Source organism: Pleuronectes platessa, chromosome 16, assembly GCF_947347685.1.
Source record: "Pleuronectes platessa chromosome 16, fPlePla1.1, whole genome shotgun sequence".
Lineage (NCBI taxonomy): Eukaryota > Metazoa > Chordata > Actinopteri > Pleuronectiformes > Pleuronectidae > Pleuronectes > Pleuronectes platessa.
The window spans coordinates 16,659,539-16,685,116 of NC_070641.1; the positions used below are offsets into that span (position 1 = coordinate 16,659,539).

Here is a 25,578-nt window from a genome sequence, read left to right on the forward strand (position 1 = left end):
GGCAGTGGAAGGAAACACACAAACATCCCAGTGGCTCTGGTTCCCGCCTGTAGTGGTGCTGTACCCTGGTGGATTATCTCTGTCATGCGTCAAAAGGTTTTCCTGTAGTCTAACCTCTCCTTTAATACAGATTCTCAATGTGAGACATGTAAACATTCATTTTTCTCTTAAGCGTCAAAGCAAATCTCATTTTGGTCCAGATGTGACAGCTCCAGTTTACTGTTCAGTAACTAATTCAGTGGTTCAGAGCTGTGGCAGCTAAATTTGGCAGTTGTACAAAACATCATGGCTTTGTGCTGTGCTGCAGTAGAAGCCTTTTACAATAAAAAAAAAAAAACCTGCTGGACAAACCTAACTGGGAACAAGAAGACTCAGTTTGGCACCATTAAAACGATAAGCCAACACATCGGCTATTCAACCAAACAGGTCGGGGCTCTGTGACGGTGGAGGAGAAGATGATGAGCAGTAAAGCAAACAGTGCTCGTTGGACTGGTTCGTCTCATTCTGTGCAACAAGGTGGTGGTGGTGTTGGTGGTGGTGTGTGTGTGGGGGGGGGGGGGGGGGGACTCCATGCTCACACACCAGGGATCGCTGTATCATGCAGGGGGTCTCTCTCATGCTAAGATCAGGCCTCGCCGCTGGCATGCACACACGATTCACAACGAAAAAAAAGACATGTTTTCTGAAATCCTCATACACTATCTGCGTGAGTTCAGCTCGTTTACAGAGGGAGTCAGCCCTGAGTCGTCCAAGGCAAGAGGGCGTTCAAATGCTCCACGCTCAGGGGGGTGCTGCATATTCTCTATGTGACACTGAGAAGTAGAAAATAACGGAGAAGTCGTGGAAATACATGTAACAGGGTTCGCTGACACCGAAGCTACCAAAGATTCAGCCAAACGTTATGAATACCTTTTCTTAGGGTGGGGGGGGGGGGGGGGGGGGTCCTCTAAACATAGAAATGTCCAAACCATCTACGGTAATAAAAGCACATTCAGTTCGTAGTATAAAATCTGCAGATGACTTCTCTTTTTGAAACCTATTTACAAAGAAAGAGGGGAGAAGAGAGGTTGACATACAACGGGACATACAAGTTGAGTTAAGCAGAACATAAAAACAGGAACGGAAACTCTTTCGCCTCAACAGGATAAGACTCCTCGAAAAACAAAAAAAAGACAATCAACACAGTTTATATCATAATACTCAAATTTACAATGATACCAGACGTGTACTGCATCCTAGAGTCTACTGCTCATACCGAGTCAGAAAATAAGCATGCAACAGAGATCTGCCGTGTGCATATGGAAATAGCGTCTTTATATTTGAAAAATACTGTCTCTCTGATTTCCTGACCCCCTGAATCCTGCTTTCACGCACCGTCGGCGATCAAGAGTTCCACGTCCTACAAGAAAAAAATTTCAACGCCCCCTGTGTGAGGGTCTCGCTATGTTGACACTGCTGGGGGGGGGCAGAGGGGAGAAACCTTTACAAGGACTTCAGCAACTGCACAAGAAATGCGTTCTCCCACTTCCACTTTGGCACTCATGTGTACTGACACGACCTCTTTGTTGAGTATATAAATATAATTTACACGTGTAGCAGTTGAGCATTAGATAAAGCCGGGACAGAGCAGAAAAATCATGTTCCGCTCTCGTCGTGCATTGCAGCTTGTTGCGTAGTAAGATGGGGGGGGGGGATAAGTGGGATGACGTGGATCTTGCATGTTTCATATCTGAATGAGAGAGCGACTGATACCAGGACACATTCATACACGGGAAAAAAGGCTGAGAAACAGACAACGGTGAAGAATAAAGAGATGTCATATGAGATGTTTCGGGGGGAAAATGATGTAAAAACATCAGCGCCATGTTCTTTTTCCTCTCACTTCAGACTTAACATGATTTCACCACAGCTCCTCTCTCCTGTACGTGTCATTCCATTGGGCAGTTGTCCATAACCAGTAGACAGAACACTTTAGAGAATGATACGAGTCTGTTGACAGCGGGGACGTCGGTTGGAGTTTGGAAGGGTCCTGTATTTTTACTGACAGTCCGTGATTTTTCCATTTCTCCAGGCCTTCCTCATACCACGCTGTGCAGGGATGGATGCAGGAACTGAGGGTTGACGTAGGAGAAGCCGGCGAACTCGCTCTGGTCGATGTTGGCGATGACCAGCTGGTCGGGCGGGGTCAGCACGGGCTGAGTGCGCGTGAAGAACTTGTCGAAGTTCTCCGCTCCTTTGCCGCACTGCAAGAGATTAAAGGACAGGTCAGATGTGGAGAGGATGGATCACTGTCTCCATCTCTGAAAGACTTGGAAAAGACGATTGTTTAACGGTAAAAGGATTGTGGAGTCTTGATTAAAAAGGCTTTTCCTCACGAGTCTTTTATTAGAAAGCTCCCCAGCGTTCCCAGAGGGGACAGAGCCTGATGTGTAACTGGGCAGAAGTTGTAATTAGATCAGAAATCTGACCCTTCCGCAGCAGAGGGCATCAGCAGCAGAGTGCGGCTTCACCCGGGGCTGTTATGGGTCTCAAGTAGCTAAATATACATATATGAGAATATTGCTGTGTATCAACAAGCAAAGGAGACGGATTCCTTCAGAGTGAGTGATACACAACAAAACCAAATGTGAAGTTTAGAGCCGAATCGTGCAAAACATTCTCTCAAGAGACGCATCAGCATGTCAGGTTTTATTCAGCTGCCTTGTCGTTTTTTACTAAAGCTGAGCCATACGCCTCAGATGGATCTTTTCTCTGCGAATCCCCTCAGACCAATTAGTGACGTGGTGAATGGGTTCACAACTGCACTCCGCCACACAAAAGCCCCCTGAATGGATGCATCCGCTTTTAGGAAATGTTGTCCTTCCCCCTCTCTGTGAGCGGAGACATACATCTGCTGCGTAACCCTGCATTTATTGTGGCCCTTGTGTGGAAGTAAAAGGGAACTTTGCTCTTAGAGATCTATTTTTAATCCATTGTGGCAGCGCTTCTGGTGCTTCAGGCGCCGGGGGGGCAGCGAGGGGATGGAGGACACGCGGGAGTCTGCAAACAGGAAAGCAGCGTCCGCGGTGACAGGAGGAGGTTTAGGTGTCGGCTGGTGGCTGCAGCTGGGATCCAGCCTCGAGCTACACTGGCTGCATGAAGAACATTACACTGGGCCGAGGATGACTGAGAGCACAGTCACACAACATGCATCCATTCATATATGCACTCTTACAATATGCATCCATTCATGTATATACACTCAAAGACTCTCGGAGGAAGTATCCGACCACCGGAGGGCGAGAAAAGACCAAACAGGAGAGAATTAAAACACACAAAATCCCCTCAAGAACCTGAATGAAAGAGAAAACCATCTATCTTATCATCTTTGTATTACTTTCATTAACGTGAATGTTTTGCTCCCACTGACGGTTACATCCCAAAAACCTAAAAAAATTAAGAGCAAAGATAGAATAGAATTGCAGAAATTAATAAAAAGTTCTCAAAGAAAATGTGGATCAGAATGTGGATATCTGACCGGAGCCCATTGGGTTCCAGTTGAGTCGGTCACGTTGGCTGGGCTGATTGTTTATGCTGCTATGTTTGTCTGTTACTGTCTGTTACTGTCTGTAATCAGGGAAAACAAGCAGTAACCATGCATGTGACATACAGGGAAACACAAACTCAGTGCAGCAGGACAGAACAAAACTAAATCACTGTTGGGTTCAGGCTTGGAGGGTTTCAAACAGAACGTGAACCAATGAAATGCTTTAAGGTAACTGGCTGCTCTTTCCTTGACGACTCTAGTTTGTTTGTTTGTTTGTTTTGATTACACAAAAACTACCAAACCCATTTTTACCAAACCTGATGGAGGGATGGGACACTCACCACTTTGGGTTTAAAGGGCGGCTGGATCTCTCTGTTGGCCAGGCGCTCCCAGTCGATGCGTCTGAAGAAGGCCTGCTCTCTGATGTCCCTCTCCCCCTCTAGGCTGCAGCCGAGACGCTTCGACGGATGTTTGGTCATCAGCTGGGGACAAACACAAGGGAAAGTTAGGAATATTATAGTATAGTTATAAAATACTACATGGTCATTTAAGCACAACTTACTCCCTTGCAGATGGACACGGCTTCTTTTGTCATGGATTTGGGGTAAGAAACGTTGTGCTCCATGATGGACTGGAAGAGCTCGTCCTCATCTTCTCCATCAAACGGGGGCTGAAGAAGGAAAAACAGTGAAAAAATGTGAAACACACTTTCAAAATTGAAAAATGTCTTGTTTCACTGACCAACAAGCTTAAAATGTTCAATCTAGTGTCAAAGAAAAATAGGAAGAGATGCAGCAAACCCGCACAGGTGTTACTTTTATTTTTTTTATTGCTTATCTGAACGAAATGCGTCACAAAAGGATAAAACAACAAGTCTTCCAGATCATGGATTAACAACAACGATAACAACAATATTAACAGTTTGACAATACAAATTAATTAATATTTATCTAATTCACACAAATTAGTTTTCAAAAAAAGAGCAGCAAAAACCCTAACCCTAACCCAAAAAAACAACAACAAATACACAAAACAACAAAGTTACCTGTCCTGCCAGCATCTCATACAGAAGAACTCCATAAGCCCACCAGTCCACTGATTTTCCATAGGGTTGATATGCTATAATCTGATAAAGACAAAAAAGATAAAAGTGGAATGATAACAGACACAGATTCAGAATTTGAAAAAGGAGAGCACGACAATCACATTCTCTCATATTAACCTTCACCAGATCAACCATTGTTAAACACGCCGAAATAACAAAGGCACTTTCTCCCACCATCCAATTTGCCGTCCCACAACCCCCTCCAAAACACAGACACACAAACACATTAACAATCAAAGAGCAACAATCATAACTGCACTCCCTTTTATTAGAGATGCAAACTTTGCACAACTTTTCGCTTTTGAGAGAAATACAACACCCACATCCACACACAACCAGGAAGTAATCAGATGCCTCACCTCTGGTGCGATGTAGTCCGGTGTGCCGCAGAAGGTGCGTGTGGACATGCCGTCATACATGTTCTCCTTACACATGCCAAAGTCCGCTATCTTGATGTGGCCCTCGGAGTCCAGCATCACGTTGTCGAGCTTCAGATCCCTGCAGCCGAGACGGGTTGTGAACACTCATGTATGTGTATGTATCTGGATTTGTGATCACTTTAATACTTTATGTGTGTTGATGTCCAGACTAAAGGGGAACACTGAAGAGTCAGACACCTCTGCCTCTATCTCCCCTGCACGCATCGTTCACTAAGTAACAAACCATCAGTTCTTGGCCTCAGAAGCTCATCCTGCCTCCTCTGCAGCTCTTTGCTCTTATAATTCAGCCTCAGTCTCAGCTCCTCAGTGTCATCCACTCTTCTGACAGTTCTATCTGTCACACAGTGGCGTCCGGATGCCAGACACAACGCTGGCAGGATATGAAGGATGGAAGTGAGTCCAAGAGGAATGAGATAACTTCAGTCTCTGAGGACTGCTTCTTTCTGTCCTTTCTACTTTTGCTTTATGCATCAGGGTGATAAGTCTGGATTCAAGAGTATTAATGCAGTTTAATCACAGTGAGAGCAGCAAGGTTACACACACACTAACCCACCGTTCAACCTACCAACCTACCTACCACCCTACCTACTACCTACCAGCCTACCTACCCACCTACCTCCCTACCTCCCTCCCTCCCTCCCTACCTACCTACCTACCTACCTACCTACCTACCTACCTACCTACCTACCTACCTACCTACCTACCTCTCTACCTACCTACCTACCTAACTACCTCCCTACCTGCCTACCTACCTGGTGTGTCTGCCTGAATGTGATGCCTCCCTCTGTGTCACCCACCTGTAGATGATTCCCTTTCGGTGCAAGAAGAACAAACCGACAGCAATCTCTGCAGCATAAAACCTGCATGATTGAAGAAGAGAAAAACATCTTCATGAAAGGTTATTTATGACTTCATGAAAAATACACACACAAAAAAAAGTCTGAAATATTAAATATGAATAACACCTGTGATTAGGAGGACAAAGCTCCTGGTTCGCATGTGAACCAAAACCTTTATTGCAATTTTGTGAGATTTTCGGTCTTTAATAGATAACAATAGTGGAGAGATAGCTGCATATTAGGGAGAAGAGAGATGGGGAATATACCACTCTGTGAAAACTTTCCCTCTCACAATCACACCAGTCAATTACAGTTTTTTTCAGTCGCTAACAAGCGTTTTTCTAAACAGTAGTCACATTTTCAAAACTCTAAACACGATTAGCACAACATCGGTCCTTTGTGGCCATACCATGCACACATTTCATGTTGTTTTCACACAATATGCAGTCAGTGAACACATTTATATAATGCTTACATTTTCTTAACAGACAAGCTATACCTCCAAACAAAATTATGGATTGTTTTTGTATTATTTACAAATGTTAACACACAACATCCCACAATTGCAAACACAATATTCCAAACCTTAGATACAGTATAAAAACCTCTGCTTCTGTAATACAGTAATATCAGTTCTAAAACAATATATCTCAGCTGATAATAAACAAACAATTGAATAATTGACACACATCTGATGTATGTTGGGTATATTGGGTCAACCACAGCTGATTCCACTCTGGCTTAGAATCAATGGCATTACTAAAAGGAGGACTTTGAGGAGTGATGTTTTTGGAAACAGAAACTGAAAAAGATGTCTGGACGAGTTAGAGCAAGGGGCCCAGGGAGAAGAGCAGGCCCAGTGAGAGGAGCAGTGAGAGGTGTAGTAGTGAGAGGAGCAGGAGTAGTGAGAGGAGCAGGAGTAGTGAGAGGAGCAGGAGAAGTGAGAGGAGCAGGAGTAGTGAGAGGAGCAGGAGTAGTGAGAGGAGCAGGAGTAGTGAGAGGAGCAGGAGTAGTGAGAGGAGCAGGAGTAGTGAGAGGAGCAGGTCCAGGGAGAAGAGCAGGCCTAAGGAGAGGGCAAGGTAGAGGTATAAGAATGCGTGGTGGTGGCATTCTAAGGGCTACAAGGGCAGTGGTGAGTGATGGAATTCGTGCCACTATCATTGACCATGTGATAAACCACGGTCTTTCACTAAGGGAGGCTGGTGAAAGAGTACAGCCAAATTTGGGGCGGTCAACGGTTGCGTCAATTATACGCATCTTTCAACAAACCAACAGGTAAGTTTGCATTTTACATGGATTGTTTCTATTCTCACTTGACATGTCAATGAGGCCATACAGTAATGCATATGTTGATTTTTTTTGTCCCTCAAAAGAATGCAACGTCTTCCTCCCTCTGGGGGAAGAGGTAAGCTCCTTAATCATCAACAAGAGCTTGCCATAGTAGATATGGTTGTTGCAAATAACGCAATTAAACTGCATGAGATTCAAAGCAGAATTTTGGAGGACCAAGAGATATTTCACAATATCAATAGCATCAGCCTCGCAACCATTACGCGGACATTGTCCAAACACAGAGTGCGGATGAAACAGCTCTACACTGTTCCCTTTGAGAGGAACAGTGAGCGAGTCAAGGTGCTACGACAACAATATGTCCAGGTATAGTGTGTATATTCAATTCAATGTACAGTTCTATAAGCTTTGCACTTTTCAAGTAGGTAACCTACTCAGTAATAGGTTACAGTACTGTATGGTATATAGTACTATAATGGCATGATTTACATAAATTTTGTTTCAGAGAGTTATGGAATTGGAGGCCAACCAGGCCCCTCATGAATTCGTATACGTGGATGAGGCAGGATTTAATCTGGCCAAAAGGCGTCGACGTGGAAGAAATGTCATTGGAAAAAGGGCCACAGTTGATGTTCCTGGATAGAGAGGGGCAAATATCACTATGTGTGCGGCAATTTCAAATGCAGGATCACTCCTCCACAAATGTCAGGTTGGACCTTACAACACCGAGCGCCTCCTTGCTTTTCTCGATGATCTCCACCAGCGCCTGGTTCCAGAGCAGGATCAGGAGGGTGAAAACAGGAGGACCTTCGTTATTACCTGGGACAACGTGGCCTTCCATCACTCACAAGCAGTTACAGCATGGTTTGAGGTCCACCCAAGACTGATTCGTCTATTTCTTCCACCCTATTCACCTTTCCTCAACCCCATAGAGGAGTTCTTTTCTACATGGAGGTGGAAAGTCTATGACCATCAGCCACATGACCAGTTGTCCCTCCTTGAAGCCATGGATGCTGGCTGCAGGGACATCACAGTTGATGATTGTCAAGGGTGGATCAGGCATTCCAAGCGGTTTTATCCAAGGTGTATCGCCTTGGATAACATCAGATGCGATGTGGATGAAAACTTGTGGCCTAACCCTGAAGATCGCAGGGATTAGATAAAGGAATTTTGTGCTTTTTTTTAGTTCTCCCTTTTTACTGGGCTTTTTGCTGTTGCTTTTTTGTTCATGGATATTTTGTTAACTTTACAGTAAACAATACTGTAAAACGTTTTCTGTTGTATCATACTGTAAACAGTATTTCTACTATACCTCCTGTAGTAAACAGTAAAGAAAAAAAAACTGATTCACTTTTTACTGGAATGCTTTTGAATGTGAACATTACATGTGGATATACGGTACAGTTCCCAACCAAAAAATTTGGCGTAAAAAACAGTGGATTGCATGTTTTGCATGCAAATACCTGTAAAACTGAAACATAAAAGTCTATGCAGTTTTTGTAATGTCCACAATAGCCAGTATTTTGAAACCTGGTGTACTTTGATTGGCTGCATGTTCCTTGTGAAGTGAAAACAAGAGTTATTCTTTGAAAGAATAATTTCATTTTGAGTCAGATGTCCAGTGTTTTGGTAAAGTTAGTGTGTGCAGAGAAAGATGTCTTCTATTTTGAAATGAAGAGTTAGTATATAGTTAACAAAATGTGCTTTTGAGAAGAAAATGATCTATTTGGCCAATTGTGTTTTGTAGGTGTAAGTCTGTGTTAAGAGTTTAGAAAAAGTATTTTAAGTATAGGTAAGCGCTCGTTAGCGATGGAAAAAAACTGTAATAGTCTCCAGTTAACTCCAATCCCAGTCTGTCATTGGACTGTGGGAGGAAGCTGGAGTACCAAGACTCTGGGTACCAGTTTCATCTGACAGAGACACGGGGGGGCATGCAAAGTCCACACAGAGAGACTTTGGCTGAACTAAGATCTTCTTGCAGGGAAGATTCACTCGCTCTCACATTCACATCTACGGTCAATTTCCAGTCTCCAATCAACCTGTGAGGTGACAGCGCGACCCGGTGTGCCGCCTCACAGCAGGAAATCTTTAATTTCAAACACACAGTGTGTCTGTGGATGAACTGTGGTGTCCTTACACTGCCTGTGGCTCCTTGAACTTGCCCACGCGCTGGATATGATACATGAGGTCTCCTCCGTTAATGTACTCCATCACAAAGTAGAGTCGATCCTGCAAAGAAAGCATTACGTTGAAATGAGCTTCAGGGGGAAAGGCATGTTTAATATTCAGACGGGATCTTGTCTAATAGTCTGTACGACACGGTTCACTGTCAGTAATATCAAAATGCCAGAAATGATGAATTCTTTCAGTGTAGCAGCTCGGTCAGGTTATATACCTGCGTTACAAGTCGGAATGCTCTGATCTGTAAATGTAGTTTTTTATTCGACGACTCCTTGAGTCACCCTGTCTACGCACAGAGCTGACGTCATACATCGGTTTGATGGCTGGTCTGAGCTCAGTATCAATTTTCTCTGCAGGGGCACTGACAAAAGGGTGTGAATACATTTATGAAAGTATGGAAGGAAAATACAGATGTAATGACAGACAGATGAACCCAGAAGGACGCTCAAAACAGTTTGAAACGCCAGGGGTTGAATAGACGGCTGATGAGGGACCACAATGGCATCCATTAAATAAAGTTAAATGTACTTTTTTGGAAGCAGTGTAGGAAGTAGGAAGTAGAAGGAAATCATGATTCAGGCAAAGGGTGAAGGTTTAACACACCACAGTCTGGAAGCAGGAGTGGAGCTGCGTGAGGAAAGGTGGTTTGTCTCTCTGGGCCAGGACCCTCTTCTCTATCATCGTACATTCCACGTCATCATCCTGGATCACCACGTCTTTCTTCAGGATCTTGATGGCGTACAGCTCCTCTGTCGACTTCGTCTCTGCCAACATGACCTACAGGCCCAGCGGATAAAAGGTCAAATGATTGGGGAGATTCTGAGGTTTGAAAGAGGCTTCACACATCATCACCCTCCCGTTATGTCTGTGTCTGCTGCTCTCACCTTGCCAAAGCTGCCCTTCCCCAGCAGGGCCAGGAAGTGGAAGTCACTGAGTCGCACCCGGTCCAGGTTACTTGAAGGCAGACTGAAGCGCCGGTGGTCTGACGGCGTGATCATTTTCTTACCGTGGCCCAGTTTGGCTTTCTGTGGTGGAAAGAGCATTGAAACACACACAAACGCACAAAATATTACAACTTTCAATTTTAAAACTTCTACTGGTGTGTGTGTGTCTCTCAAGAGATTTTATTGACATTGTTTGATAGTTTAGCATTTACAAAAAAGCAAATCCTAAACCATGAAGTAAATCTCAGGCGAATCAATGAGTCTGTTTTAGAAAGTAGGCAAAGCTTTGTATGAAGCTTCCTCTTCCCATCACACTGAAGAGGACATGGGACACTGGGTCGTGTTTCCAAAAATCTCCAAAATGGGTTGAAAATGCAAAATCCTGTCCAGGACATGAACTAATGATGAAGTGCAGAGAATAAAGAAATGAATCAAATACTTAATTACACCAATTTGAAAACATTTATGTAAAAAAGGACGACACGACTGCTCCCAAAAGTGAAGCCAAAACATCTTAATCACCACCTAGTGGCTGAAAGCTGTATAGGTCATAAATCCCACCTCCTCCATTTCAGTTAAGAGAAGGGCCCGAAATAAAAAACATCAAAGTACACATCAAATACATTTCTCAAAGATGGTTTCTGTCATTTTAAGTAGTTTGTATCACACTGATGTTTGTTTTAAATTTTTCTGGGTATTTGATGATATAAAATGGAGTCAAAAATCATGATGACAGCTGAGACAGGCCTCTAATTGGTCAAGCATGTGTATTGTCGGGACCTCGCTACTACGGCTCCACCCCCCCAATCACGACTGCAGACTGTGGCTCTACATCGGCAAGATGGTGTCAATGGTATCAAGGATATTTTGGTTTGATTTCTAGATAGAAGGAGGAAGTAGCGATGCGTCGTCCATCTTTATATACAGTCAGGGGTTAAATATGTTAGATATGTTTGTGTGCTGGTCATTACATCCTTATACTTAATGATAAGGTCGTTTAACTATCAGCAATTATTACATCATCATTGGCTACGAGGCGTCATGATACCTGGTTAGCTGCACATCAGCAAGTTATACTTCTCCGCTCTATTTCTATAGAGAGAGAACATAGTGATCTATTTTTAACACTGACACGGCAGTTTCTTTGTTTTACTCATCCAGGATTGGTGCGTTTTAGGGGGGAATTGTGAGGTGGAGCCGTCAGCAGGCGGGGTGCCAGTGCTGCAAGGTTCCCTGTTGTTATAATGACCGGCCTGCCAAGTCTCTTTGAACAAAAAAAGAGCAATTAGGACTCCGCCAGCTCCCTTCATGGCTCCAGCAGTCGTCTGTTTCTGTCAGATAGAGCGGAGAGAGCAGGCGACCAGCGGGGCCACTGGGAGGCTGTTGCCAGGCCGACTAAGTTCACTGCTCTTGATTGGAAATACACTCGACGATATAAATGTCGCATATTTATTTGACTCGGGTTAAGTGGCTCTCTATGTGGACACCTCTGGGTCAATTGACATCACATCAGCATTAACTTTAAACAGGTGGTCACTTACTGAGGAAATACTCTAATAACATCAGCGTGGTGCTGGTTCTAAATGCTGCTGTTATATGTAATAAAAATTCATTGCATAACTCATTTAAGGTGTAATTTTCAGCTGGAAAGACAATTAGCCGACACACAAATATGAAGTGATACAACAAAGAAGAGGAACATATCAATCGTATTCTTAAAAGCCATGACTTTAATATTCTTACAGTAATGGTGGTTACAAATGTGATTATTTCTACCTCTCGTACCAATAATTACTATTTAATATTTGAGTTGTTATTGGGGGTTTCATTATAATGTGTGGTGGCTAAACTTGGAGTTTTTAATGCATGGGTCACAATCCCACAGTAGATCTGAGACTACCCAAAAAAGATGTAAATGAAAAAATGAAAGTCTTACTTTTCTCTGGCTTTTCTCTAATTTTTCTTTATTTCTTGTAAAATACTGGATAGTTTCACTCCCTCCAAGCCTCTAAAAATCCTTAAAATGACAAAAACCCAGAGGAAAAATTACTTTTTGGTCTTAATTCTTAATATTCACATATCCCATGTTCACACTGCTTAATTTATCAGGAATCAAAAGTCAAAAGCGTTGGGAGCCTGTGACACAAACCCTTCCTATGCATTGCCAGAGGGATGTTCTTCTAGTTTATGTCTAACCAAGTGTGTGTGTGTGTGTGTGTGTGTGTTTGTTGTGTTTGTCAGTGTGTGTGTTGACAACAGTTTAAGTAAAAAATGTCGGTTCTACACAAAAAAGTTTGTGATGTTGCCTATGTCATTTGTTAAAGTTCTGTCAGAAGGAAACACCTGAACAATGTTTTCATCCTGTGTTGACTTTGTTTACAGCATCCACACACTACAGAGACATCTAGTGGTCATTTTCAAATTACGCTTTTTTTTTACTGTTACAAATTGCCTCAGACAAATGAGAAAACTTCACATCATACAATCGGTTCACAAAAACACTTCCACCTGCTGCAACACGAGCAAAAGTATTCACATCAGAATGGTCACACACAGTTGTAAATAGAAACACACACAGTGCAGCCCCACGTCAGTCTTATATCTTATACAGTAAATGGAACACTGCCATCGTGTGGAGAAACTCAGCATGCACACCAAGACCCCCTGTGCACTCATTCATACACTTACAGTGAGTCCATGCTTCATGTCCAAACAGCCTTCTATAGTCCACACAGGACTAGTAGAGGACGAGCTGTGGACAACACTGTCAGCCAATGAGGAGCAGGTGGGATGTTCTCTTGGCCAATGACAGAACATAACAGCACCAGAGGCCTGATTGGTCCCAGGATTTACTAACAATAATGCTGTTTGGTGAGGGAGTGTAAGATAGGAAGTAATTTAAAGCTAACATGCAACACTCTTAACATTTTATATTCATATCAATATTAAAACCTTGGCTGCAGATGACAGATTTGGTTGATCTGCCCATTGCAGCGGGGGATAAAGGTGTGAAGATATCTGTAGGTGTGTGATTAGGATGCAAAAGCAGGACAAAGTGGTATAAGTGTGTACGAGGAATTAGAATTAACAAAAAGCACATAACTCTAATTTGATGTGTAAATACGAATGAGCAAATTAAGCCGGTTCAGCTGTAAGCTGCTGAGATGAGCCTTTGTTAGTAAATCAGATTAATTTGTGGAAGCCCAGCGGAGCTCCACAAACAATCCCAGTGCAGAACCTCAAGTGAGCGTGATGCAGGCTGGGGGGGGTGAACGAATAGGAGACAAAGCAGGCGGCTACCTTGAGATAGTGGATATTTAACTGGCAGGCCTGGAAAGAAGAAGAAACTCACTCATTAGTCCTGTAAAAAGGGAAGTTGATGTGTGCGTGTGTGACTCGCTGTGAACAAAACATGGAAAACAACAAACCAATGCTCGCGGAGAAGTGATCAGTCGTTATTTTGATTTGTTTCAATCGCAAACTCCGCGAACAGCAAAGTGAGTCAAAGGCACGACTAGAAAACAGATTAAATCTTTTTCTGTCACATCAGGCCCGTAGCTCACACTAGTTTCCACGGCAACCGCACTGTTGTGTGAAGACGGCAGCCTCGAGGAGAGTCAAGGTCATTGTTGTACAGTACAACGAGAAGCAGAAAAACAACAACAACCAGACAGGACGTCTTGAGAGCCGCTGTAAGGAGATGACATGTACACCCAGTTTTATAAAACACCAGGAGCAGGACGCGGATTAAAACTGAACTCCTCTTTCTCTACTTAAATCCAATAAATTTTTGCCAATTGCTTATGTTGTTTGCTTCTAACTGTGTGTTAATGTTATGGGAGGTGTTGGACTTTTACTTTAAGTGTGGATGATGTATTGAGTTAACGCGAGTCAACAGAAACCTGCAGTCAACAGAGTAGCCACTAGAGGGAGCCTTAGCTGCAATAGAGTTTTCCTTTGAGTTCATAAAGGACCATATCAGTATTTTTGGCATGTTTATTTAATAAAAAGTAAATAATTATGTACATGTTTTCATTCATTTCACACAAATAAACGACTTACACAATAAAGATCATGTTTGCTTTTATTTTACACTATTGTAAGTTCATTAGAGAATGTTCAAATCATCATATAATTAAAAGTACATTCCCTCTGATTATCTCTCGGGTTGTTTTGGTAATAATATGATTTTCTGTCAGGAAGGTAGAACAGAGATAATATATGATTTTAGTTAATTGGATTTAACCTGCAAAACACAGGCACAGTTCTACTAAGAAATAAACGCTATAAAATAATAAAATAATGATGCAATTAAAAGGCGACCAAAATGAAAACAATTTATTGGGGATTTTAATCATTGCTAAAAACATATTTGGATCATGTAAGTACACAAGTCAACAAAATATATCACATGGATCTGTTTGTTTTGGGATAATCTAATGTAGGATTGTTACATAATATCTATTGAGAGTGTTGACAGTTATTATGTGCGACTGCAGACTTGATTCCATTGTTGTCTTTGTGCTTCTCTTCATTAAAATGTAACCTTGTGCCTTTTGTGAAACTTTTCATAAAAATCAGGAGCATTCACTTTAACGCCAGGAGACAGTGGTCTCCGTCTCTTGGCGCACGGGAGGAAAATCACCAGTGGGAATGGGACAGGGTTACCATGGTGACAGGGGAGAGAGAGGAACACATACAAGTGAGTGTGGAAAAAGGAAATCTACTTGTGCTACTATTAAATATTAAATGTACCAAAGTCATAATCGGACAAGTCCTCACCTCAAACTTCTGTCGGAGCTCCAGGTCAACGTCGTCCACCTCGGGGATGGGCACGTTGTAGTACTCCCCCTCCTCCTGGTTCAGCAGCTTGTACCTGAGACAAACAAAAAGAGGGAGAGAGGTGAAGGCTTGCTCTTTAATTTATCCCCGGGGCTTTGAAACTAGGCATTTAAAATTTACTTTTAATCTTTGATCCATGTGTTTCTTCCTCTGTCTCCCCTCACAGCTATGAATCTTTGCCTTTCTGCACCACGTGGATCATAAATAGCTGCTTACTTGAGTGTTTGCAGGTCTGCTCTCTGTCAGCAGCACCAACCTGACTCTGCTTCCCCTCTCATGTACGCATCCTCAGGCGCCACTTGTGCCAGGCGTTCTTACGGGCAGGCATTTCCTGGAGCTTTTAACTGTCCTCACAGCAGCAGTCGATCAAGCTGGGTTTAGGTTAAATTGCGGCAGGTATGCTAACATGTTCCGAGGAAGAGCGGCTGCGATGTCTCTGTGAGTGTGTGTTTGTCAGGATGAGACAAAACGGGGAATCAGAGTCAGAGAGACGAGGAAATGACGCCAGCAGGTGCTGTTTTCCAGAGTGAACGACTGTGATATGATGCGCTGCTGGTTTAAAGTAAAGTCACAATGCAATCGGGGGGGTCAGTGTAGAGTCAAGTTAAATGATGTGAGAGAGACAGGTTTCAAAGTAAAGCAACCGCTCTCTTAAAGAGAACATCATCACCTTTACTGTAATCCCTTCCTCACTGTAAAGGTTTGGAAGATTTAAAAGAATTTGCTTTGTATTGTTATTCTTGTTTTTTTTGGTTATTTACTGAATATTACTGCTCTTCATTGTTCTGCATTGTTTGTTAATTGAACTCTGGTCTCATTTAAAAGAAGAGGTCTCAATCTCAATGGGACCTGATCTGATCAAATGAAGGTTATATAACCAGTAAGAGCAGGGCTGAGATCTGGAAGTTTACTGGAAAAAGTCGTATTACCTCCCTAAAGTTGGATGCCTCCGCCAACCAGACTTCATATGATGTCACAGTGAACTTGACCTTTGACCTTCAACCACCAAAATCGTATCAGTTCATCTTTGAGTCTAAGTGGACATTTCTACAAACTTTGAAGAAATGGGACGAGCAACCCGTAAAACATAAAAGCCTCCAGACAGTGGCTGTTGCCGGCGTCTGGAGGCACGACATTCTGAACTAAGCTGTACAAATGCATCATATAAAGACATCATTTCACTTTTTAAAAGTGAGTGAAACAAACTGACCATCCACACGTGGGAGCTTTGATGAGCTCGGACACTCCAAACGACATGGAGCCCATGAAGTCATTCCTGGTGGTCCGGTCCCAGTCCCACGCCTCGATGGACAGACGGCGGTCCTTATCTGACGCTTTCAGCTTACTGAGCAGTAAGAGTAAAAGGAAAATGACATGTGATGATGGAGACTGCAGGAATCAAATGCTTATTTTTAAACGTTTTACTCGATTCTCTTGCAAATTTAAAACTATACAACAGTATAGGCATAACAGTACACACATACACACACACACACGCCCTTGAATTGACTAGACTCACAAGCTGAAGGACTCGTTCCAGTGGGGGTTGAGAGACGAGCGGATGGTCCTGGTCTTCTGTTTGGTTTCATTCTTTGGGTCTGGGATGAGCTTGAGTTTGACATACGGGTCTGATAAACCGTTTGGATCCATCGGAATCAGGTTCCTGGCTTCACCCACTGGGAGAAGGGAAGACGACACAGACGGCATTAAGATGTGTGTGTGTCTGTGTGCCTGTGTGTGTGCCACATTCAGATGCCATGGGACTCAAGGGCGTGAGTCCCATGAAAATGACCTCTCTGTGTTTTACGTTTGTACTTAAATTACTGATCTAAAACATCTTCTTAGTGTCCACAGATAGATGGGTCGGCTCTTCATTGTTCAACGAATGGCTCATAGTCAATGAGACCAGTCATGATGAGAGAATGGAGTGAATGGATTTTCTTGCAGAGTTGTCTCTCCCTCTCTCTCTCTCTCTTTGTTAAGAAATAGGTGAGTGGATAATGTAAGGGAGGCGTGACGTCTCATAACTGTCAAATTGGAAGAAAAAACCCTGTAACATAGCAACAGGAGCAGGGGGACGGGATGGCGTGAGCGTGTCACCTTCACCATGGCGACAACATCTACTGTAAGTGGCCGTGGGGCCGACTCCATCACTGCCCCACTTAGCAATATCATGTGAACACACACACAACAAGTGGAAGCCCCCGGACGAGAGAGAAGGAAGGAAGGAAAGAAGGTGGAAGGAAGAAAGTAAAATACAAGGAAGAAGGAAAGAAAGAAAGAAAGAAAGAAAGAGAGAAAGAAAGAAAGAAAGAAAGAAAGAAAGAAAGAAAGAAAGAACTATAACAGATAGAAAGCAGAATCAGGATCACACCAATCCTCTCAAATGCTGCTCTTCAGCGCCAGCCTCCATCTCTGCATAGTTCACTGTAATCAGGAGGAAACTGAATGGGAGTCAGTGTAAACTCACATGTTGGCTGAGTCTTCATTAAACAGCGGCAAAGCACACAAAGCAAACAGAAACACCAGACAAATGTCACGCGGAGTCACCGCAGCTTGTCTAGCTGCGTCTTTGTGAGTTGTAATCGAATTTATTTTGACATTTAGTCGTGCTCTTCACTGGATGTGACAACACGGTTTGTAAGGCAACGGGTTTGAAAGGGATTGAGAATTCAGAATGAGGCAAAAACGCAGCGTAAGGACAATAAAAGGGAGGAAACAGAGTTACTAGTGCATGAAGTCAAAATAAGGACAAAATCTACTTCCTCTTTTAAACATGGAAATGTTCTGCTATTTATGTTATGATTATTTTGATACTTTAAATGTTTATTCTCAAAATATTGGGACACTAACGTTTGAGGTGATTGAACAGCAACAGGAAGAAGAAAAGTGAATAATATAAAATAAATAAATACTGTTATTGTGCTTTAACATTCATTTAACTATCTTTAATGAACTTTAATAAAAGTAAAACATTTGTCAGGATTAGTTGGAAGGAAAAGAACAGACAGTTAATTACAGTTATAACCTGGTGTTTAAAAACACAAAGGATGATGGGAAGTTGCGGAATCTTGCGGAAATATTTGAATATTTTCATCACATCACGTTTGTTTCAGGCTAAGCTTCGTGCTGTAGAGGGCAGTGTAGTGTCTCATTCAAATCTAAATATCTCATGGAAAGATCCAGAGTCAGAAGCTTTGACCTTGTTCATGAATGTTCTGCTTCTGAACATTCATGAATGTTCATGAACCTCATAGTTCACTTCTGATTCAATACTCATTCACACACACACACGCACACACACACACACACACACACACACACACACACACACACACACACACGCACACACAAGCAGCAGAAGATAAAATCTCAGCATCCCTCTCATCTACATCCACCCCTCCGCTGTCTGTGGTAGCGTACAGTCACTTCCATGGCAACGCTGGAGCCAAACAACGCCAAAGCTACTTCAACAAGCCTGTAAACACACTAATGAGACAACACACACACACACAAACAAATAAACACATCATGTATAGAAACACACAACACTGAATAGTTAATGTGAAGTATGTGTGCACAATATGTGAATGTGCTCTCTTCCTCTCTCTCTCTCTCTCTCTCACTCACACACACACACACACACACACACACAAACACACACACACACCCACACATGAAACATCACCATCAGCGGTGATCAAGGACCATCTCTTTCTGTTGTTGCTTGGATACAACAGGAGCTGCGTGCCTTCTCTTCCTCCCCTCTCCTTCCTCCTTATGAGGTCATTACCAATACAATTAGTGTGTGCACTTCCTGTGTGTGTGTGTGTGTTTTGCTCTTATCACACGTGTAAAACTGACAGGATGTAGAGAAAATACAGACACACATTACGTTTTCCGCTAACTTGATTAGAGCCGGTGTTTACGTTACACACACGTGTCACAGAAGAAGCTGAACCACCACGGACCATCCTCTCTGCTTCTGTCTGAAACCATCCCACGCACAGAAGTGAAATGTTCTGCTACAAAACACAACAACGGCACTTAGCCGACACCGTTAGCCTGGATCCTCTGTGCTTAAGAGATAATGAACGACAAAGTTCAAGTTCTTTCTTCTTCAAAACGGTTATTTATCGTCTTGTATCTCAGATAATTTACCTGAAGTGATACATGTTATTCTCTGCTCTTAATGCTACTGTTAAACCCAAACACAACATCGGCCTTATAGCTTCTCTACAAAAGATAGGCTGAATTTAAACTTCAGTCTGCAGAGGCTTGGAAGCATTTCCTAAAACATATAAAAAAATATCTACGCCACCTTCATCACGTAACAAAGAAAAGGTTGCCACAGCAATTAGATGACACCATTTGGATCCTGGGGCAGGCGAGTGCAGGGCTGTGGTGGGACAGGTCAGTGCAATCTCCCGAAAAGGTTTTTAAAATTCAAATGTGCAGTTGCATAACAATGCCATGTGCACAGAGTGGATGTCTGATGATCTGCGGAGGAGAAGCCGTGCAGCCAAACAGGGGCTGGATGGATCCCTGCTGTGCAGCGTCAGGCATCTGGAGGCACACGTCACGGTGGAGGGAGCAGGAGAACCGGGATGAACCGAAAATGTAAATGTATTGTTTTTTTTGTCGCTTCAAAGAAGTGTAATCTGGAGATTTAACAGACCAGGCTTCGGCAAGACACTTTTCAGTGAAGTGTGAGTGGTGCTTTGTGTTTTGGTAAAAAATCCACCCACTCTCAAAGAATACAATGAAAAACTGAGATTTTTTTAATGTGAGAAGAAGAGTAAGTGAATTATTGAGAGACATAATTCATCAAAAGCAGAAACCAATATACAGAAACAATTCACACAATTTCTTCAGCTGAGATTCACTGATAATGAAACTGGGCGAAAACTAAACACCCTCCCACGCATATGCACCGCAGCCTTGTCAGATGTACGGAAATTGTATTTGTATGATAATTTTGCCCTTTGAAGTTCTTCTTCTGCAAGTGATTATCTCCTGGCTAGGATGCTACCTTTTAGACTCGGAGCAGTAAGCTTCAGCCTCTGTCTTTTAGCACGATATAATGCACGGTATGCGGCTGTAGACTGTGTATAAAGAGGGACGACATGACGGCTCCTTAAAAGTAAAACCAATGTGTCTCAATCTGGCTGCTTGTAGGTCACAAATCCCAACTCGTCCGTGTTAGTGGACGGGACACGGACCACACTAAAAAGACAAAGTACATGATTTTAGGTATTCCTTATCCATTGCTGTATGTCCAAATGTATAATAATAATACAAAAAAAAAGGATGCTATGAAAACAGGGTGAAACGTTGAACTCATTTCTGGATGGTGGTAGAAAGAAGAGACTCTTTATATACAATCTATGTATCTAGCAGTCGAGTGTATTTGAAAGACAACACATTATACAATAACATTAACCAATGTATGACCAGACCTTTTCAGTATTAGTGTTTTCTTTCTTTCAGATATCGACATATTTATGTTTCTCATGTGTGTGAAAAGCCAAGTGGTAGAAAAAGCCTAATATCAGACCTGAGGCCTTTGTCTGTACCGCAGCCCTGATGGTGCTGAGTTGTGTCAGAGGATGAAACAAATTCTTGTTTAACTTTAGCTTTAAACCTGGGGCGGGCATGTCAGCTGTAGGAAATCTCACTGCTGCGTGCTCACATTGGCCTGATCCTCATTTGCCCTGTGTGTGTTTGTTTTTGTGTGTGTGTGTGTGTTTGTCTGTGTCTGTGTGCACACAGGTCATGGAGGGATGTTTGCATGTTTGCCTTTTCTTTAACTCCGAAAATATACGTCTGCTTGTGTCCGTCGGTTATTTATGTCACTTTAGCAAGAAGAGACAGTGATCAGGGGGAGGAGTAGGAAAAGGATGAAGGAGAAGAAGAAGAAGAAGAAAAAGAAGAAGAAGAAGAAGAAGAAGAAGAAGAAGAAGAAGAAGAAGAAGAAGAAGAAGAAGAAGAAGAAGAAGAAGAAGAAGAATAGAGGAGACAAGTCACTCAACTAGGCAATGATTTCAGCTGGTTGAAAAAGAAAGGATGAAAAGAGAAAGCACAGATGTTGATTTCTTATTGCGGAAGAGAATCAAGAAATGAGTGAATGGACAGAGCTCAGCAAGTATAGGGAGACAATGGATGACAAGAGGGGAAGACACGCCGAGGTCTCGGAGGAGCAGGTACGGGAAAATAACAGGAAATGTCAATATTGGAAGAAGGGGTGGAGAATAGAGTTAGAGGGGGAAAAGCGGAGGGAGGAGGCGAGGGGGGATGGGTGGGGGGGGGGGGGTAGTGAGTGCCTGGGAGATGTGTCTGTTTTCTTGGTTGGAAAGATTTAATCAAGTTCACATCGGTGCGGTGAACCACACAGGCCCGCCACTTGTCTGTGGGAGCCAGAGGGGAGCGGGAGGACAAGCTGAGGCTTCACTGTTCAGTCCGCTGCCATTATAGAGGAAGAGGAAAAAAACAACAACAGCAGAACAAACTCCACAGCTGCCGTCTCTTCATGCTGTATTGTTCTCAGTATTGATCGTTGTCTTCTCTTCTCTGTCTGGCTCCATCATTTTCATTATTTTACCATTTCTTTCTATCTTGAGCTTCTGGAATGTAATGAGCAGCACCTACGATAGAGACCTTGTACTTACTAATGCATCAAATTACTGTGTCTAATGTGAAAAGTGCCTTTTTTTGCCTGTTGAATGTGTACATATGCTACTGACAGCCAACATGATTGACTTAAAACTACAAAAAACAAATACACTATGTCTATCACATAGAGTGTATAAATATATACACAACATGACTGCTCCCCACAAATAAAGCCAAAGTGTGGATTAGATTAATGCAGCCATTTACAGTTTATCTAAAGATTGGCTCAATGGATTACAATTGACAAAACTTAATAAGACAATAAATTAATAAATCTTAGTTTTTAAATCCAGAATTCTAAATGCAGTCCTTTTCATACCACTTCAAATCTCAAGACAAACAACTTAAAGATGTTATCGTGACATCAGGGACATCATGATGAAATCCTGATCAACAGCCTAAAGGATAATAAATGACCATGTGCCGCTCTGATAAGCAGATGATGATGATGAAGAGAAAATAGACTATTTAGAATAGCAGGCATCACATATGCTAGTAGCAGGTGCTGCGGAACATACTGTCATATGTTTCCTTGAAGTTGACACAGTGTAAAGTGGCAGCAACACTTTGATAAACACTGGAACACTGGTGGGTGGTTTGTGGTGTGTGTGTGTGCGTGTGTGTGTGTGTGTGTGTGTGTGTGTGTGTGTGTGTGTGTGTACAAGCATCAAATCAGGGAAAACACGAGGTGCGGGGGGAGAACACGCACATCACTTTAACATGGTAACAGCCGTCTCTCCCACTCTGAGGATGAAAATGAGCCAGCTCAGTTTCAGCTCTGTCCGACTGAGGTAACCATGCCAACGGGACCACCGCTGTCGCCCCTGTCATCATCACCACGGTCACCACCATCACACGCCACAGTCAGATTCATGGAGAGTCGCGGACATTAAGCAGAACAGGTAGCTGCCTGTGTTCGGTTCAGCAGTACAACAGGAGAACGAGCAGGAGGTTGGAGTTTGGTGTTGAGCAGAATAAAATCACCAGAAAATAATAAACTGAGCAATGCAAGTAGAGAGAACAAATTATAGAAGTCTACTGTGAAAACTTTGAATGTACCTCTCTCTCCATGAATCATATACCTATACACATACACACACACACACACACACACACACACACACACACACACACACACGCACACACATGCACGTCACTGCTGCTTGAAGGGCAGACAATTCCAGGTTGATCCCCACTGAGTTAGAAACACTTTATTGGCCTCAGCATGTTCCTAATATTCCCTGTCCAGCCCTGTCTCGCCATGCTGCTTGTTTGCATCTATGTGTGCATGTGCATGTGCGTGTGCGTGTGTGTGTGTGTGTGTGTGTGTGTGTGTGTGTGTGCGTGTGTGTGTGTGCGTGCGACAGAGAGAGAGGGAGAGAGGTTGTGGATGTGACCCAGCAGTGATTTCTCTCTCTACCAAAGGCATTTGAACACCGGAGAGTTTCTCCACTCCAGGTGCTGCTTTTGACTGACAGGATAATTAGGTGGTGTTGAAAATGTACACACGGATAACACACACACACACACACACACACACACACACACACACACACACACACACACACACACACACACCTGACACACGTCATGAACGGCGTCATAACTTATGCTGACGCAGATGGAAACCAGTGTGATTTAAATCTTAAGAAAAATATTGGATTTTTTCCCCCATCCCTTCAGGGAAAAGCACAGTAGCCGACCAGCTCGGAATGTATCCTACTCTGAGTTTAGAGTTTAAAGTTTAAATCTCTTTTTAAGGAGAAATATAAATATGCTTATTTATGGTCTTTATTTGGCAGCATAGAGGAACATTGAAGAGACTCAGGAAAGGTCACACAGCGGGAAGTGCAGCCGTGAACAGTGTTGCTAAACTGTATGAACACTAACCACTCAGCCATAATTGACATAATTGGTAAAACACAAAAACATTCATAATTATCATTTTGCCCAATATTGCAGTAAAATAACAACTAGGCAGTAGTGGTACTTTTTGTTCAGTTATGATCATAATGCTTTTGGTGAAGGTGAGAGAACGATTGAGGTCTCATTCCTGTAATAAACTCTGATTTGACAGTTTGAGACAGTTTGATTTTTATTGGAGTCAATGGATGAAACTAGGAAAAGACAGTGAGTCGTTTCATCCATTGCCTCCAATAAGAATGTGACGCACCGAAACGTTTCATCATTGTTTCTCAGCTGCTCTTTGTTTGCAGTGACTGTGCATCAGCCAAATCCTTTCTGTGCCCGAGGACGTCACATACACCTGTTCACTGTGAATTGTTCTACTCACATACAGTTTTAATGTATTTGAACACTTTATTGAGTATAAATATGAGTAATTGCAACAGATTAGACTATATCTCCTTAAATAAAGAAATCAAATAAACTCCACCGGCTTTATTGAAAAATCATATTCAAATAAAAAATCCATACTTAAGTGTTAAATCAGGAGCAATATGTAACTATATGTCATTGAATGGGGCCACTTGATTTATCTGATGGTCTGAATAAAAGAGGAAGTAGCTCAAAAGATTTGTATGAGGTGAAAAGAATCCCAGAATAGTCCTGGGCCAACATGAAAGTGTTGTCAGAGTTTGACCCCTGACCTGACAGAGACGAGTTTCAGACCAACCTGTGACGTGTAGCCTGTCCCCGCTGACCTCGATCTTGAGGAAGAGACGACCCCGGCGCTCTGTGTGGTCCATCCCACACAAGCTCGGCACGTTGACCACACACACCTTGTGCACGTTCATGTCACAGGCTGGACAGAGACAGAAAACAGAGGGGAACATACATGATTGTTAGTGTGAAACTCATGTCAACACTGAAACGTGCCTCCTCCTCCTTATCAAAATACACAGTCGAGGGTGAATCAAACAAAGGAATGGAGAATATGAGTTTGCTTGTACATTTTGCAGGATTTACTAAGTTGTGTGGAAAATTCTCTGCCTCTCAAGAAAATGCACAAGACGAGTTGCACAACAAAATAAAGCAGCTGGAGCTCTAATGAATTTTTTAACAAAATAATGAATTAAAGATAAATAAATCAAATTAAAGCAGATTCCTAGAAAAGACTAGAGGTCTTCAAGAGGACACAGAGCTGTGGTTTATTCTCACTCAAATCTAACTTGAACCTGAAGAAATAAAAAACACCTGCTCTGATTTCAAATGTATAAATATATCTTTTTTGTTTAACTTTTCTATTTTGTATCTAACAATGCACAAAAGTGAAACAAATGATGAAGAGGCTGGTTGGCCTTTAATTAAATAATTTGTGTTGCTTGTTCTTCTAATCTCACACACACACTCCCCCAGACACACACACACTTTCACAACAGATGAGCGACCAGAGGGGAGAGTGAACATTTGTTCCTCTCTTCCCCCTCGTCTCCTCCTCTGTCCCTTTCTGCCCTCTAACTTTCTCTCCCTTTCTTCCCCTCTGTAATTCCAATCCAACCATCCATCCATCCTGCCTCCTCCCTCGGCTCGGCAGGCTTGTCAAGCTGACGTGCAGGGAGGAGACAAGGAGGGACGAGAGACGGGGAAGCAGCTCGTAATAGCGATGGCCTCCCCGCATCAATTTGTTCTGGTGTGCTCCCATTACCATCTGCGATGAGGCCGCCACCAGAGTCCCGCAGATGGATAGACAGAGGAAGATGAGGGGGGAGGGAGGGAGGGATGGATGGAGGGTGATGGAGATTAAGTGAAAACAACCAGGGGGGGCGGCAGAGGAATG

At 42.8% G+C, this 25,578-nt stretch overlaps 1 protein-coding gene across 1 annotated transcript in view; it reads right to left on the minus strand.

Moving 5' to 3' along the window:
• Positions 1–934: 934 nt before the first annotated feature.
• The window catches only part of prkcab (protein kinase C, alpha, b), an 81,774-nt gene continuing 57,130 nt past the window's right edge, over positions 935–25,578 (minus strand). Inside the window, exons 5-17 of the mRNA XM_053443029.1 lie at positions 24,475–24,603; positions 16,687–16,843; positions 16,378–16,512; positions 15,108–15,201; positions 10,266–10,406; positions 9,985–10,158; positions 9,338–9,429; positions 5,869–5,931; positions 4,991–5,129; positions 4,572–4,652; positions 4,089–4,196; positions 3,868–4,008; positions 935–2,243 (exon numbers count right to left, since the gene is read on the minus strand). Coding sequence (XP_053299004.1) covers positions 2,079–2,243; positions 3,868–4,008; positions 4,089–4,196; positions 4,572–4,652; positions 4,991–5,129; positions 5,869–5,931; positions 9,338–9,429; positions 9,985–10,158; positions 10,266–10,406; positions 15,108–15,201; positions 16,378–16,512; positions 16,687–16,843; positions 24,475–24,603 — 1,619 coding nt within the window. The 3' untranslated portion in view covers positions 935–2,078. The remainder of the gene's footprint in view (positions 2,244–3,867; positions 4,009–4,088; positions 4,197–4,571; positions 4,653–4,990; positions 5,130–5,868; positions 5,932–9,337; positions 9,430–9,984; positions 10,159–10,265; positions 10,407–15,107; positions 15,202–16,377; positions 16,513–16,686; positions 16,844–24,474; positions 24,604–25,578) is intronic.